This window comes from Callorhinus ursinus, unplaced genomic scaffold (assembly GCF_003265705.2).
Source record: "Callorhinus ursinus isolate GAN/ISIS: 27379988/994484 unplaced genomic scaffold, GSC_fseal_2.0 scaffold21, whole genome shotgun sequence".
Lineage (NCBI taxonomy): Eukaryota > Metazoa > Chordata > Mammalia > Carnivora > Otariidae > Callorhinus > Callorhinus ursinus.
Window position 1 is genome coordinate 5,028,484 of NW_027397083.1, and position 12,201 is coordinate 5,040,684.

At 62.2% G+C, this 12,201-nt stretch overlaps 1 protein-coding gene across 18 annotated transcripts in view; it reads right to left on the reverse strand.

Annotated features, from left to right (window-relative positions):
• The window catches only part of DGKZ (diacylglycerol kinase zeta), a 41,532-nt gene that overhangs the window by 3,270 nt on the left and 26,061 nt on the right, over positions 1 to 12,201 (reverse strand). For 4 of the 18 annotated variants that reach the window (XM_025878915.2, XM_025878916.2, XM_025878914.2 and 1 more), the window contains 24 exons: positions 8,439 to 8,547; positions 7,886 to 7,981; positions 7,487 to 7,564; positions 6,684 to 6,890; positions 6,347 to 6,403; positions 5,876 to 5,944; positions 4,873 to 4,944; positions 4,648 to 4,764; positions 4,475 to 4,546; positions 4,143 to 4,238; positions 3,788 to 3,870; positions 3,625 to 3,685; positions 3,428 to 3,541; positions 3,201 to 3,341; positions 2,584 to 2,662; positions 2,359 to 2,414; positions 2,111 to 2,245; positions 1,935 to 2,008; positions 1,735 to 1,846; positions 1,195 to 1,394; positions 930 to 1,030; positions 736 to 815; positions 578 to 647; positions 394 to 434 (listed from right to left, as the gene is read on the reverse strand). In XM_025878915.2, the coding sequence (XP_025734700.2) occupies positions 394 to 434; positions 578 to 647; positions 736 to 815; positions 930 to 1,030; positions 1,195 to 1,394; positions 1,735 to 1,846; positions 1,935 to 2,008; positions 2,111 to 2,245; positions 2,359 to 2,414; positions 2,584 to 2,662; positions 3,201 to 3,341; positions 3,428 to 3,541; positions 3,625 to 3,685; positions 3,788 to 3,870; positions 4,143 to 4,238; positions 4,475 to 4,546; positions 4,648 to 4,764; positions 4,873 to 4,944; positions 5,876 to 5,944; positions 6,347 to 6,403; positions 6,684 to 6,890; positions 7,487 to 7,564; positions 7,886 to 7,981; positions 8,439 to 8,547 (2,320 nt within the window). Of the gene's footprint in view, positions 1 to 393; positions 435 to 577; positions 648 to 735; positions 816 to 929; positions 1,031 to 1,194; positions 1,395 to 1,734; positions 1,847 to 1,934; positions 2,009 to 2,110; positions 2,246 to 2,358; positions 2,415 to 2,583; positions 2,663 to 3,200; positions 3,342 to 3,427; positions 3,542 to 3,624; positions 3,686 to 3,787; positions 3,871 to 4,142; positions 4,239 to 4,474; positions 4,547 to 4,647; positions 4,765 to 4,872; positions 4,945 to 5,875; positions 5,945 to 6,346; positions 6,404 to 6,683; positions 6,891 to 7,486; positions 7,565 to 7,885; positions 7,982 to 8,438; positions 8,548 to 8,894; positions 9,627 to 12,201 lie in introns of all 18 variants that reach the window. The other 14 variants (XM_025878902.2, XM_025878913.2, XM_025878920.2 and 11 more) reach the window with 11 other exon arrangements.

Below are 12,201 nucleotides of genomic sequence, written 5' to 3' on the forward strand. Positions count from 1 at the left end.
GGGGCAAAGAGTCAGGACCTTCCAGGGTAGCCGACGGCGGCAGTACAGATGCAGCCAGGCCAGGGGGCCCGGAGAAGCCTCCGGCAGGCGGAAGCTGCATGACGGGCCCTGCCAGTCTCCCTCCCCGCTGCCTTCCCAGCTCCTTCCCACTGCTGAGCCCTTGCCAGGGGCACCTAGCACCTGGCCAGAAGTGCCTTCACCTCTGTAGCTCACCGGCCCCTTTTCTGAGCACGCCAGCTCCCTCTGCCTGTGGGCAGCGTGCCTACACCCTATCTGTGAGCATGAACAGGTGTGCAGGCACCACCCAGCAGGCCGAGGGGCAAGCCCGTCTGTGGAGGTGCGGGCAAAGGCAGAGGGGCCCTGGGGTGGCCCGGAGGGACTGCGAGTGCTCACCTGGGCCCGGTCGATCCTGTAGAAGCGGCTGGCAGTGGTGGCTGTGAGGGGGGCAGAGAGCTGTCTGAGGTGGCAGGAGGCCCTTATCCAGGCCCAGATAGTCGCTGCCCCACCGGGAGCCCTGCGGGAGGGGGCAGGACACAGCCCGGGACCCGTCAGGTGCTGGTCCTTCGGGGCCACTCACCGTCTAGGAAGCACCACTTAGGGGACAGTTTCTGGGAGGTGGGGGACTTGGCTCCAGCACCTTCGGGCTCCTGCCAAGAGAAGCGAAGGCCGAAAGTTGGCAGAGAACAGAAACTAGAGCGGGTGGGCCCACACGGGGCAGGCTCCCGACCCCCTCACCTGCTGGAGCCTCTCGATGTGGGCGCGGCAGAGCTCCAGGTCACTGTCTCCGGGGACCACCACGGTGCCCAGTGGCACGGCTGGTGGGCAGAGCAGGCTGTCAGCGGCTGGACGTACTCCCCTGCCTGGCCCTCAAGGGCCCCCCAGCAGCTCCTTGCCACCCAACCGCCACCCCTCCCCCCCTTGCCACTCACAGGCCTCCTTGAGCTGCTCCTTATCGTAGTGCAGGGCCTCGTAGTCATGCATGCTGACCCTGCTCACCTGGATCCGCAGCTGCTCAGGCACGGGCTGCTGGCTGGGGCACAGGCAGTAGGAGAGCACTCGGGAAGGGTCCTCGGCCAGGTGCCAGACCAAGGGGCACCTTCCCGGGACAGAGCAACTGGTAGCCCCGTCTCCAGCTGGGGAAACGGAGGCTCGAGAGAGGGGCAGCGTCTGGTGGTGGCTGGGAGGGGAACATACTCGCTGTGCAGGGGGGCGGTGCTCCGCCGCTTGGCCTTCTGCACCATAGTGGCCTGGTTGCGCAGGGCGATGCGAATGCGCGAGGCCGCGAGCTTGCAGGGCTCACCATCCACCTGCACTGGGATGGCCTTGGACGTGGTGAGTACCACCTCACGGCACTGTGTCAACCGCTCGCCGTGCCCGCCCACCTGCAGCGCCGCCTGTGGGCGCAAGAGGCTCAGGTCAGGAGCCGAGACTGGGGTAGTGGGGCCCGAAGCTCCGTTCCGCGCACGAATGCTCTGGCCAGGGAACAGAGCAACAACAATGCCGCAGAGAGCAGAGGGAGGCTGGGACCCCAGTCGGGGTTGGGGGGGAGAACGAGACCCTGGTCAGAGAAGGGAGGGGGAACCCCGGCCAGGGAGATGAGCATGAATTCTCCCATCTTGGCCAGTGAAGGGGAGTTTGGTGACCTCCCCCCCCCCTTCCATCTCAGGACAGTGCTCCTGGTCGCTGTGGGGACAGAGCCAGGGCTCCAGGCAGGCCCCACGTGGGCCCACTCACCAGGGACGTCATGGTGAAGCCAATGACCTCGAGGTAGCCGTCGTCGTGCCGCTGGGGCTCAAAGTCGTGGTGCTCCCCAGGGTGGCCCCAGGGCATGGTGCCTGCGCAGTACCTGAAGGGGAAGGCAACACAAGGGCTTTCAGAGGACAGGCATGCAGGACGCAGACATCAGGGCACACGCGGAGCCCTCCCCTCCTCACCTGGGGATGTTCAGGAAAACAATGCACTGGGGTTTCAGGTCCTGAATCTTGGGGGTCAGGTCAGTCCCGTCACACTGCAGGCAGGAACAGGGGAGGGTGCAGGGCATATACGGTGCCAAGGCGGCCTCCATCCCCGCTGGGCCCACCCACCTTGCCCGCCTGCTTGGCCCACTTACCACCACTCGGATGTGCTTGGCCAAGTCCTTAGAGCTGCCCATCAGGAAGTCAGAGAAGGCTGTCTGTGGGCGAGAGAGGGCGTCACCATCTGGCGACAGGGACTTCTCACCACTGCCCGACAGGGGTCCTGTGGCCTGGCAGATACAGGTATGCAGGGGGCACAGGCGGTAGAACAGTGGGCATGGCAGGGCAGGGGCGGGGGGGGGGGGGAGCGGGGGGCCCTGTTGCTGGCAGATCCCAGACTCACCCCGGCATAGAACATCTTATTCCTAAAGCGACTGTTGAATTTCTCTGGGTTGGCCTCTGGGGGGCGACAAGAACCGGGACAGTCAGTCATTCTGAACCTGCTGGGGCTTCCCAGGCTGGGGTGGGGAACGAGGGCTGAGAACTGCCAGGGGCAAGTTCTGACCCTCTCGGGGCCCTCCTGTGTCCTCCCCTCCCCAGCCTCCAGCCTCAGCAAGTGGTTGCCCACCTCGAGACTCATGGAACTCCAGGGTGACGTGGGCATCAAAGCCCAGGCTGAAGTAGTTGTTGAAGACATCCAGGGGCAGCTGGAAAAAGGTCAAGGGCCCAGCATGAGGGCTGGGCCACACAGCCACCTCCCTCCTCTGGCCTGCTCTGGCCACCAGGCTGGCCTGGCCCACGCAGTTCTGGAAGCCTTTCCCACAGTTAACAGGATCCTCCAGGAAGCTCTTCCCTCTAGCCCGCAGCCTGCTTCCAGGTCTGCCCTCTCGGCTCCTAGCTCCTGTGGGGCTGCTCCAAGTGCCCCGTATACCGAACACCCTGGGCCCTGCTGGCATGCTCTTCCCTGGCTTTCCAGTCCCCCCACCCCCGACACTTCGTCCACAAGTGCCGTATTCTGTAGGGGCTCCGTGAGAACAGGGACTTTGTTTCGTTGCTGCTTAAAATGATGCCTGGCATGTGGTGGATATTCAGTAAATATTTGCCCAGCAGCTAGCTTACGGGGTACCGTTATTACCATCGTACAGGAGAGGCCAAAAGTCTGGAGAAATGACGAGATTTGTCCCAAGCCCCAGAATCGGCAAGTGGGACAGAGGGCTTCCCCCATCGAGGCCCTGGCCGACCTACCCGGTCAGTGGCGCCGTCATCACGCTCCTCTGGCCCCGCGTCGGGGTTGGGCTCAGCACGGAGGTCCCAGCGGTCTAGCTGCACCACATTCCCCTCCTCCACGTGGGAGAGGATCTTGGACACAGGCTCATCCGTGTAGCCCTGGGGGAACAAGGCAGGAACTGAGCCTCTCTTGGGGAGAGGCCCCCCGCCAGCAGCACAGCCCACCCCCGCCTCTGGGCTCTTACCCCACCCCAGTTGAGGGTACGGGCCAAGTCATTGCCAGTGCCCAGGGGCAGAATGGCAACAGGGGGTGGTGGCTTTAAGCGCAGCTGGTCCAGAGTGGAGAGGATCCAGCCAACCTGGAGGGGCAGAGCAGAAGAGGCCAGGTCAGACCAGAGGGGCCCCAGACTCGGGCCCCCTGCTGGAGAGGCAGGAGACTCACCGTGCCGTCGCCTCCACACGCCAGGATCCGCAGGTTGTGCACTTTGCGGTACATCTCCAGCCTAGAGTCAGAGGACAGGAACAGGGCCAGGGGATGTGCGCCTCACCCTCTGTGCCAGGCAAGCCCTCCCCACCATCTCCACAGAGCCGTGGCAAGTACTTACGCCTCCTTGGGCCCTCCCTGGCTCAGGTCAAAGACTTGTCGGGGGTTGAGATACCACAGGAAGGACTGGATGATCTTAGCGCCCTGTAGGGGGGACCAGGGTAGTAGGTCAGGGCTGGTGGACTGAGGTGGGGAGAAGCATGTGAGAAGGAGGAAGGACGTGGCTGTGGGAACCAGGCCCAGCAAGGGGCGAGGGGTGGAGACAGGCTCCAATTTCCTCAGGATCTCTGGGCAAGAGGGATGGGGCAGGAGCCTGCAATGGAACTTGGGAGCATTTGCTGGGGAGGGAAGGGGTGCAGAGCTTGACCCCGCTCCTCCCGCGGAGGCTTTCAATGGAGAGAGGAGGCTGTGCGTACCTGGTTGCCCCCACTCTTGGGGTTCACAAACACCAGCAGGGGCTTCATGAGGGGCGACGGGGTGGGCCTGATGATGAAGGGTCTCCAGCGGCCCTCCTTGGAGACAGAGAGACTCTAAGGCTCTACCCTGGCTTGACAGACCTCACCCCCGTTCTTGGCGGTGCCCCGTCATGTTCCGCCTCCAGGGCAGACCTTAAGGTGGGCCTGGCCACAGAGACGCAACTCGGATCTGGCCTTCCACCTTCCTCAGGGGCCCAGGGAGCTCAGTACTTCAAGAAACAGGCCCCTCTTTCCTGTTCCCCTCCAGGTGCCCACCCAGCCCCAGGACTAACCTCTGGCCCTTTCTTGCTAGATTTCCTCTTGAAGGATGCTCTCTTTTTCTTCTTGCTTGCCTTGAGGGTATTCTGCAAGGGAAGCAGGGGCATTGGCGACAAGGCAGGTGGGCTGGGGCGGCTGGCAGAGCCCACGTGTGGGGGATGGCGTCATGGGTGCAGGCAGGACTCACCTGTGGCCTGCGGGCGCGGAGGATCCAGGTGGGCGGGATGACCACAGCAGCGTGCACGCCCAGGGAGCACGGCTCCTCTATCTGTTGCAGCATGAAGCAGGACACCTTGCTGTGGTACTGGGGGGGGGGGCACAGCTGAGCTGGGCCTGAGCTGAGCCCTGGGAGCCCCCCTCCCAGGGCCACTCAGGGGACAGCCTCCGGGGGGCTGGGGCGAGCACCACTTACTGCCTGCTTGCACCAGGAGCAACTGATGGCCACAATCTCCTTGCTGTGGAAGGTGAACTTCTGCTGGAAGCCCTAGGGTGGGGAGGGTGGTTGGGGCACCAGCGGCCAGGCCCAGAGCAGCAGGCCCAGCCCCTCTTCCGTGGCCAACCTCTCTCCACCCAGGGAAATTGAGCCCATTTTTAAAAATTAAAACAACAAATAGGCCCCTGGGAGCAGGGAGGCCTGCTATTCTCTGAAGTCACCCGCAAGGCGCTGGGTGCACACACCCGATCTGTTAGAAGGGGTCACAGCTAACTCCTGCCAGTGGAGATCCCCTCCTTCCTGACCCCAGACCCCGAAGCCCCCCGGTACATGCTCAGAGTGCTTCACACTTCTTCATGACACCTGTCACATTCATTCCCTTGTTCATTCCACAGACATTTACTGAGGGCCTGCTGTGTGCCGGACCCCGTGCTCGGCACTGAAAGTGAGCAGAGGAAAGAGGGACGAGGCCCCGAGACCTTCTAGATAGAGCCTGCGCTTACTGAGGGAAACAGAGCAGAAGCAGATAAGGAGTAAGTGGCCGCCACACTGTGGACTGTGCCCAGGAAGACTGCCCGCAGAGTCTGTCTTCAAGCCACATCCTCCTCCAGGAAAGCAGGGACCTCACTACCCAGCTCGGGGCTCAGCACCCAACAGGGGCTCAACAAATACTGTGCTCAGTTACCAAATGAGTACGTCTATACAATTCTCAGAGGGCTCCCGCACGGCTTCAAGGTGGTCCAGATACACCGCTCTAGAAGCTCACTTTCTTCCCTGCTCTCCCACTCTGTCCAGAGACCTGGGTGTTTTGGGACTGACGGGGCACCTCAGCCGGGTTGGGAGGGAGCCCTAGGACTCTGCACTCAGGAGACACCGTCAGCCACGGGCAGCTCACACTGGACTCATGGCCCGAGGCTCGGGGGCCGCAGGGTCCAGGTCCGGCGGGGAGTGGGCTGGCCCACCTCCCGGGGCAGAGCCTCACCTTCCCACAGTGGCGACACTTGCCATCCTGGCGTCGCCGGTGTACCCAGTGGTGCCGCACAAAGGTTGGCTGGTGGAGGAAGAGAGAGTATCACTAGAGTGAGGGGTGGAGAGGCGCGAGCCCTGAGTGTGGCCTGCACCCCTCAATATATTAACGTGAGGCATGGGGCTGCAGGAAGCTCTCTGCAGAAGCCGGTGTGAGGTGAGATGGGCTGGAGGCTTCTCTCCATGGCCTCCAGGTGGGGGCCAAGGCTCCGGCTGGGGGAGAAGAGCAAGGAGGCAAGAGAGGCAGGCGGTGCCTCCCCGCCCCGCCCTGCAGCCAGGGCCCTGCCCATCGAGGCCCTCTCCGAGCCTCAGCCCTGCACCTCTCTGCAGCCCAGAGCAGCCTCAAAGGGGCACCCTGGAGACACTGCGGAGAAGTCCCCTCAGGAAACCTGGGGCCTCCTCACCCATAACTACCCTGGGCACTTACCTCACGGATGTTCCTGGAGCCTGATTCGCGGAAGGACGGCTTACAGCGGAAATTTATCTGTGAAGCATTGCAATGACCACCCAGATGTCAGAGCCTCCCTTCAGGGGCTCAGGCACCTAGCCACCTTCTCCAGCAAAGTGTCACTCAGGGTCAACCTCACAAGGCAGGGATAGCCCCAAATCATGCTGGGAGCTCTCAGAATGTAAGACCCCTCCTCTCCACTAGCCAGAAGGACCCTTTCCTTCCTCTGTCAGCCCGCTGGGATAGGGGACACTGGGAGTGTCCACCTCCCCCACTAAAAGGCAGCATACTGTACTCCCCCCAGATTTTCCCTCACCCTCCGAGGCGCGTGCAGGCGCCCTGATCCTTGCTGGCAGACCTGTGCTGGCCGGTCCCTGGAGACCATTAGCTCGTCTGTGGAAACTGGTTTGGTCTCCACCTCGGGCTCTGGAACGCCTGGAGCTAGGTTTGTTTCTCTTTTCCCAACCGTCCCTGCTTCAGCCTCAGCACAGCTGCGGGGAAACCCCGCTCTAGGAGTCAGGGGCTGGGGCAAGCGGCCCATGTTAGCCTCGTCCGTGCTGGTCCGAGTCCTACAGGTTTTCCCGTGTGCTGACTGGGGTTTCTGCTGCCTGGGGAGCCCTCCCACCCTCTGCCCGGACCTGCCTCCCCAGTGTTCCCTCTACTTCCCTTTGGAAGCACGGGGCCCAGACAGGCCACCAGCTGTTGATGCACTGCGGACAGCTGTCCTTAGGGAAGGGTCTCTAGGGCAGGAGCGTGTAGTGGACAGGGCCAAGCTTCGGCAAGACAACGGCCCCTTCTAAATGTGGACTTTGGTGTGGGTAAAATGGTGTCTCGGCCGTCACTCACTCATTCATCCCACTAATAGTCAGTGAGCCCCACTCTGTGCCAGGCTTGTTCTGGGCAGTGGGGGTAGGATAGATAAAAAGGGGGGAGACAGGATTCAAATGCAGGCATTTCAGCTCCAGGGTCTTTGGCTCTACACCACCACGCAGGCTGGGACGCTCTTGGCAGGTGAGGCGTGTAACATGAATATGCGTGCAGAGACACACATCTGTGTGTACTAAGATGCCTTCGGCACCCAAAGGGGAGGGGCGGAAAAGGCTGAGCACCCATCCTCACCTTCTCCAGCTGTTCGATGCAGGGGGTGTGCACCACGATCTTGCAGGCTGCACACTTTCTCCGGGACACTGATTTCTGCTGCAGAAAACGAAGAGAGGGCCCTGAGGCACCAGGTAACTTCATCCAGGATGCTGCCCCAGGGCAGGAAGAGAAATCCTTACATGTGCCCCGGCACAGCTGCCCTCTGTGTTCACTGGGAATTCCCAGTCCTGGCATCAGAACACAGCCCCCATTCCTCCTGCTGTCCTCAGGCAGCCCTCAGCAGGGGCGCTCAGGGGAGTGTCTTGTTCCCACCTTCCCTGGGAAGGGCTACAGCTGTCAGGCCGGCAGAAGTACGCCTACAGGCTTCTAGACCCGCTCCACCAGCAGGGGGCAGCATGCCACCCAGGGCTCACTCACCAGCATCTTAGCTACACAGTACTGCTCCCCAACATAGCAGAAGTCCCCCGACACGTTGGTCTCGAACCAGATGTGTTCCCCATACGTCGCGGACTCCTAGACCACGAGATGAGCGTGCTCAGCGCAAACCTGCCACCCGACCCATCAGTCAGTCCCTGCCCTGCCCTACAGACTCACCTCTCTCCCAAGACAAACCTGCTCCAGCTACCGCAATCTACTCTGCTCCATCCTGTTTCCCCACTGTCCCTACTCTTTTTTTTTTTTCTTGAAGATTTAAAAAAGTTTTTTTTAAGTAATCTCTACACCCAACATGGAGCTCAAACTTACATCCCCCGAGATCTGGAGCCGCAAGTTCCACCACCTGAGCCTGCCGGGCGCTCCTCCCACTATCCCTGCTCTTGAGGGCTTGGCTCAAACGTGGCCACCCCAGCAGGTCTGCCCTGATCCCAAAGGCCCATGGACTCCTCCCGCAGCTGCCCCCCACACTTCCCTCCACCTCCAGCTGCTGCCCTGGTACCCACCTGTCCCTCCCTCCCAGCACCCTGCCACTCACGCTCCAGTCCACAGTGCTCCGGATCTGCCGCTCTGGCTCGCTGCACAGGGCCCCGGGAGTGGGAGGAGGGGGTGCCAAGTGCTGGAGCCCCGACTTGGTGATGGCTTTCCTGCAGAAAAGGAGATCGCTGAGGCCAGCTGAACACCTGGTGACTCTGCTTCCTTCCCCCCCTTACCTGGGATCTCTGCCCTCACTGTGACTTCAACCCCTGGACAAGACAGGGACCACAGTGAGGAGGGTAGGGGATGCCCCACAGCAGCCTAGGGCTCTGGGAGGTTCCCTGCAGGAGACTTAGCCCTCCTCACAGCCCTTGTGGGGTGCGCTGGCTTCCAAGCACTGTCCAGAGCTATTCCCAAGAGGGGCGGAGGGGTGGGGGTGGGCCACAGGCCAGGCAGAGCCTGGAGGTCCTTCCCCCCAGGCCAGCCCCCTTGCCCTGCCGGCCGCAGCTATACCTACGCAAGCAGGGCACTCCAGGTCTGGGGTCCTGCCGACTTGCGCCGTAGGGCCACCTGGCGCCTGCGGGACAGCGGGCGCACACGGGTGGGCATCAGAGCACCAGCTGCAGTGCCTGAGGCTCTTCGGGCCCCAGGGCCAGGGTGCTGGCCGGGGGGCCGCTGCTGGCTGAGGCGCCGATAGTAACCGTGCAGGCCCCAGAGGGCGTGGTCATACACCACGTCCGCAGGGAGCAGGGGGGTGGAGGGCCGGTGCCGGCGCAGGCAGCGAAGCATGGGCACGAGGGTGCCCCGGTGTGAGGAGGACCCCGGTCTCTTGGCTCCCGGCTGCGTGGCCCTCAATGCCGCAGCGGCCACATCCTCCTCGGGCACGCCTATGATCTCAGCCAACAGCAGGGGTGTGCCCAGAGGCTGCGCCTCGACCGCGGCAGGCTGTGGGGCAAGCACCTCATCCACGACGAAGCGGGGGCTGCAGGCAGGGGGCACGGTGCTGGAGCGCCGGCGGCTGGTGCCCCGGGCCCCCACCCCGCAGCTCAGGAGGCAGCCCTGGAGCTGTGCGCTGGAGCGGCGCCGCTGCACCAGCGAGGAGGAGGCCTGCCCGGCAGGGGAGCGGCGTCGGGCCTTGCCTGTGGGCAGCCCCACGCCACTGGGCCGCCGCTGCCCCTCCCCGGGGCCCGGCGCCTTCCACTGGAAGCGTCTCCTAAAGAAGGTCTCCATGGCAGGGCCAGGTGGATGGCTGTTGGGCAGAGACCGGGAGCATCAGGAGCTGGGCCAGGCTACAGCCCACCCTGCGCCCAGGAGCCCAGTCACAGCCTCTGCCCTTTGAGCAGAGGAGGGACACAGGGGGGGAAGGGGGAGGGCCCACGGCCTCCGACCTCCATAAACACGGTGTTTGAGGGTACCACAGAGTCCTCAGGAGAGCCCACATTTACCACTGCCAGAAGCACTAACACCCCTGTCCCCCCCAGTTATACCCTATGTTGCCCCAGGAATAACGGGTACAAGGGGCTTCCAGCCAGCCATGCGGCTCCCCTGTCCAAGCACCATGAACCACAAAGCCCTGGCCTTTGACTCCCTCGCCTGAAGCTGATGGAAAAGAAACAAAGGAAGCCGGAAGCCCGCAGTCCTGGGTTCTTGGTTGCAGCTGGCCTCTACAGACGGAGGGGCCAAGGATAAGCCTTTTCTTTGCCCCTCATTGGGCCTTTGTTTGGCTACCGACTCAGGGCAGCTTAGGTTTAGGTGCCCCTCCTGGGCAACGGCACAAACTAAGCTATGATCATAAAACGAGGCTCTCTGGAAAGAAATTCCATCCGGATGAGAGCCCCAGATTCTCTCAGCCCCACTCATGGGGTCAGGCTGAGGGTGGCACTAGAAATGGAGCCGCTCTGACTTAGGGATCAAAGGGCCCTGGGGACCAAGGCCCTCAGGACTGGAGGAGAGCCGCACAGGGGGAGAGCCACCCTAGGCCTCACGCAGGGGCACTTTGTATGGGGAGCAACAAGAGGCCTGAACCAAGAGAAAAGCCTTCCAGGAACGTTCCGGGTGTGCATCTCTATCTCTGAGTCGCTAAAAGAAAGAACTTTCCTGTACTGAACTGCTCTGTCTTATTACCCTTCTGCAGAGGCCGAGTATGGATCAAAAGAAAGAACTTTCCTGTACTGAACTGCTCTGTCTTATTACCCTTCTGCAGAGGCCGAGTATGGATCTCCCATGTGTGAAAGTACTGGCTGACGGCTGATGTCTGAAAACCCTTCCGGCCCTGCTGCCAAGGGAGCCTGTGAACTGCACTTTGTCTGAGGGGCCAACGCTGGAAACTCCAACTCTCCACCCCAGAGTTCCCTCCTGCAGGGAGGCAGAACCCACTGGGACCATCCTTCCTCAAACCATCCTCCCTTGACCTGGGCTGAACACGGGCCCAGCTTCCTTCGCCAGCTCGCCTGCTCCTGGCTGCCCCTCCTTCACAGGCTGCTGGGATTACTGCACCCTCACTTCTTCCGAAGGTGGGGGAAGGGCAGGAAGCCTGGTAGGCTTGGGGGCCGGGAGGGGAATGCCTCCAGAATGCCCAGGGATGCCTGTGCCCCACCATCAGGTGACCTCCTGGACCCTGGCAGCCACAGAGAGGTCCGAGCCACAGCCATGGGACATCTGCCCGGGGCCGACAAGAGAAACCCGTCCGCCTGCTGAGGGCCTGGCAGAAGTCAGGCGTGGTGGTAGCTGGGAGCCTTGGACAAATGATGGCGGGTGCTAGGCTTGAGGCCTCAGGCCCGGGCTGCGTGTCTACTGTCTGTTTCTCCCACCACCCGCTCACCCACTCTTTAATCCGCGATGACCCTGGGAGTCCGGGCAAGCAACGCCAGGCCCTGGAAGGGTGCGGGGGTGTTCAGGGAGAGGCACATGGGGCCAAGGTGTCCAAGCTCCTGTGATCAGCAACGGAGGCAGTGTGCCGGGGTAAGCAGTGCTCGAGACTGCCTGTTATAGTCCCCGGCCTCTGCAGGGGACAGGGAGAAGGGCAGGAGGTAAGCTCTGCGGGTAGGAGAACGGGCATGGACAGAGAGCTCTCGGCTTCCTACTAAAATCAATAGCATCATAGCTAACGTTTTTTGAGTGCTCACCATGTGCCAGGCACTCTGCTAAGCCCTTTACAAACACACATATCATTTTATAAACCAGAGCAATGTGGAAGAATAGGTACTGCATCCTGCCATGTTCCTGATGGGAAACCGAGGCACAAGGAGGCAACTTGCCCGGAAGTCCACAGCAAGTCAATGGGGAGCCAGTGATGGAATCCAAGGCTGCGTGAAGGCAAAGCCTGTGTTCCAGGAGCCACAGTGGAGAGTAGGGTCTTTCCTTCTGGGCCACGGGGCTGGGACTGAGGGGGAATGGCACAGGGAGGGGAACCCTAATAAAAGCAACAACGGCCCCATTGACTAAACACCTACAATGGGACAGGCCCCGAGCTAAGTACTTTCATTTATCATCTCACTTGATCCCCACAATTCCACGAGGCGGGCAGGGTCAGCAGCTCCGTTACAGAAAGGAGGCCTGAACAGGTGCAGTACGTGCCCCAGGTCACAAGGCCGGTCAGTGGCAGAACCGCGACCCGAACTCAGGGCTGCCTGACTCTGGTCTGCTCGGCACCCAGGAAGAGAAGCCCGAAGGCCCGGCTGCCTGCTGCTGCCCGGGCGCTGGCTTGTCACACTCCCCCGGGGTGTCGGCTTTCCCCGCCCGTCTGGTCAGGCCGCCCTGTGACAGCTGCCTGGCCTGGAGGAGATTAGTCACCGGGACACACCGCCTGATGCTAGTGTCACCCA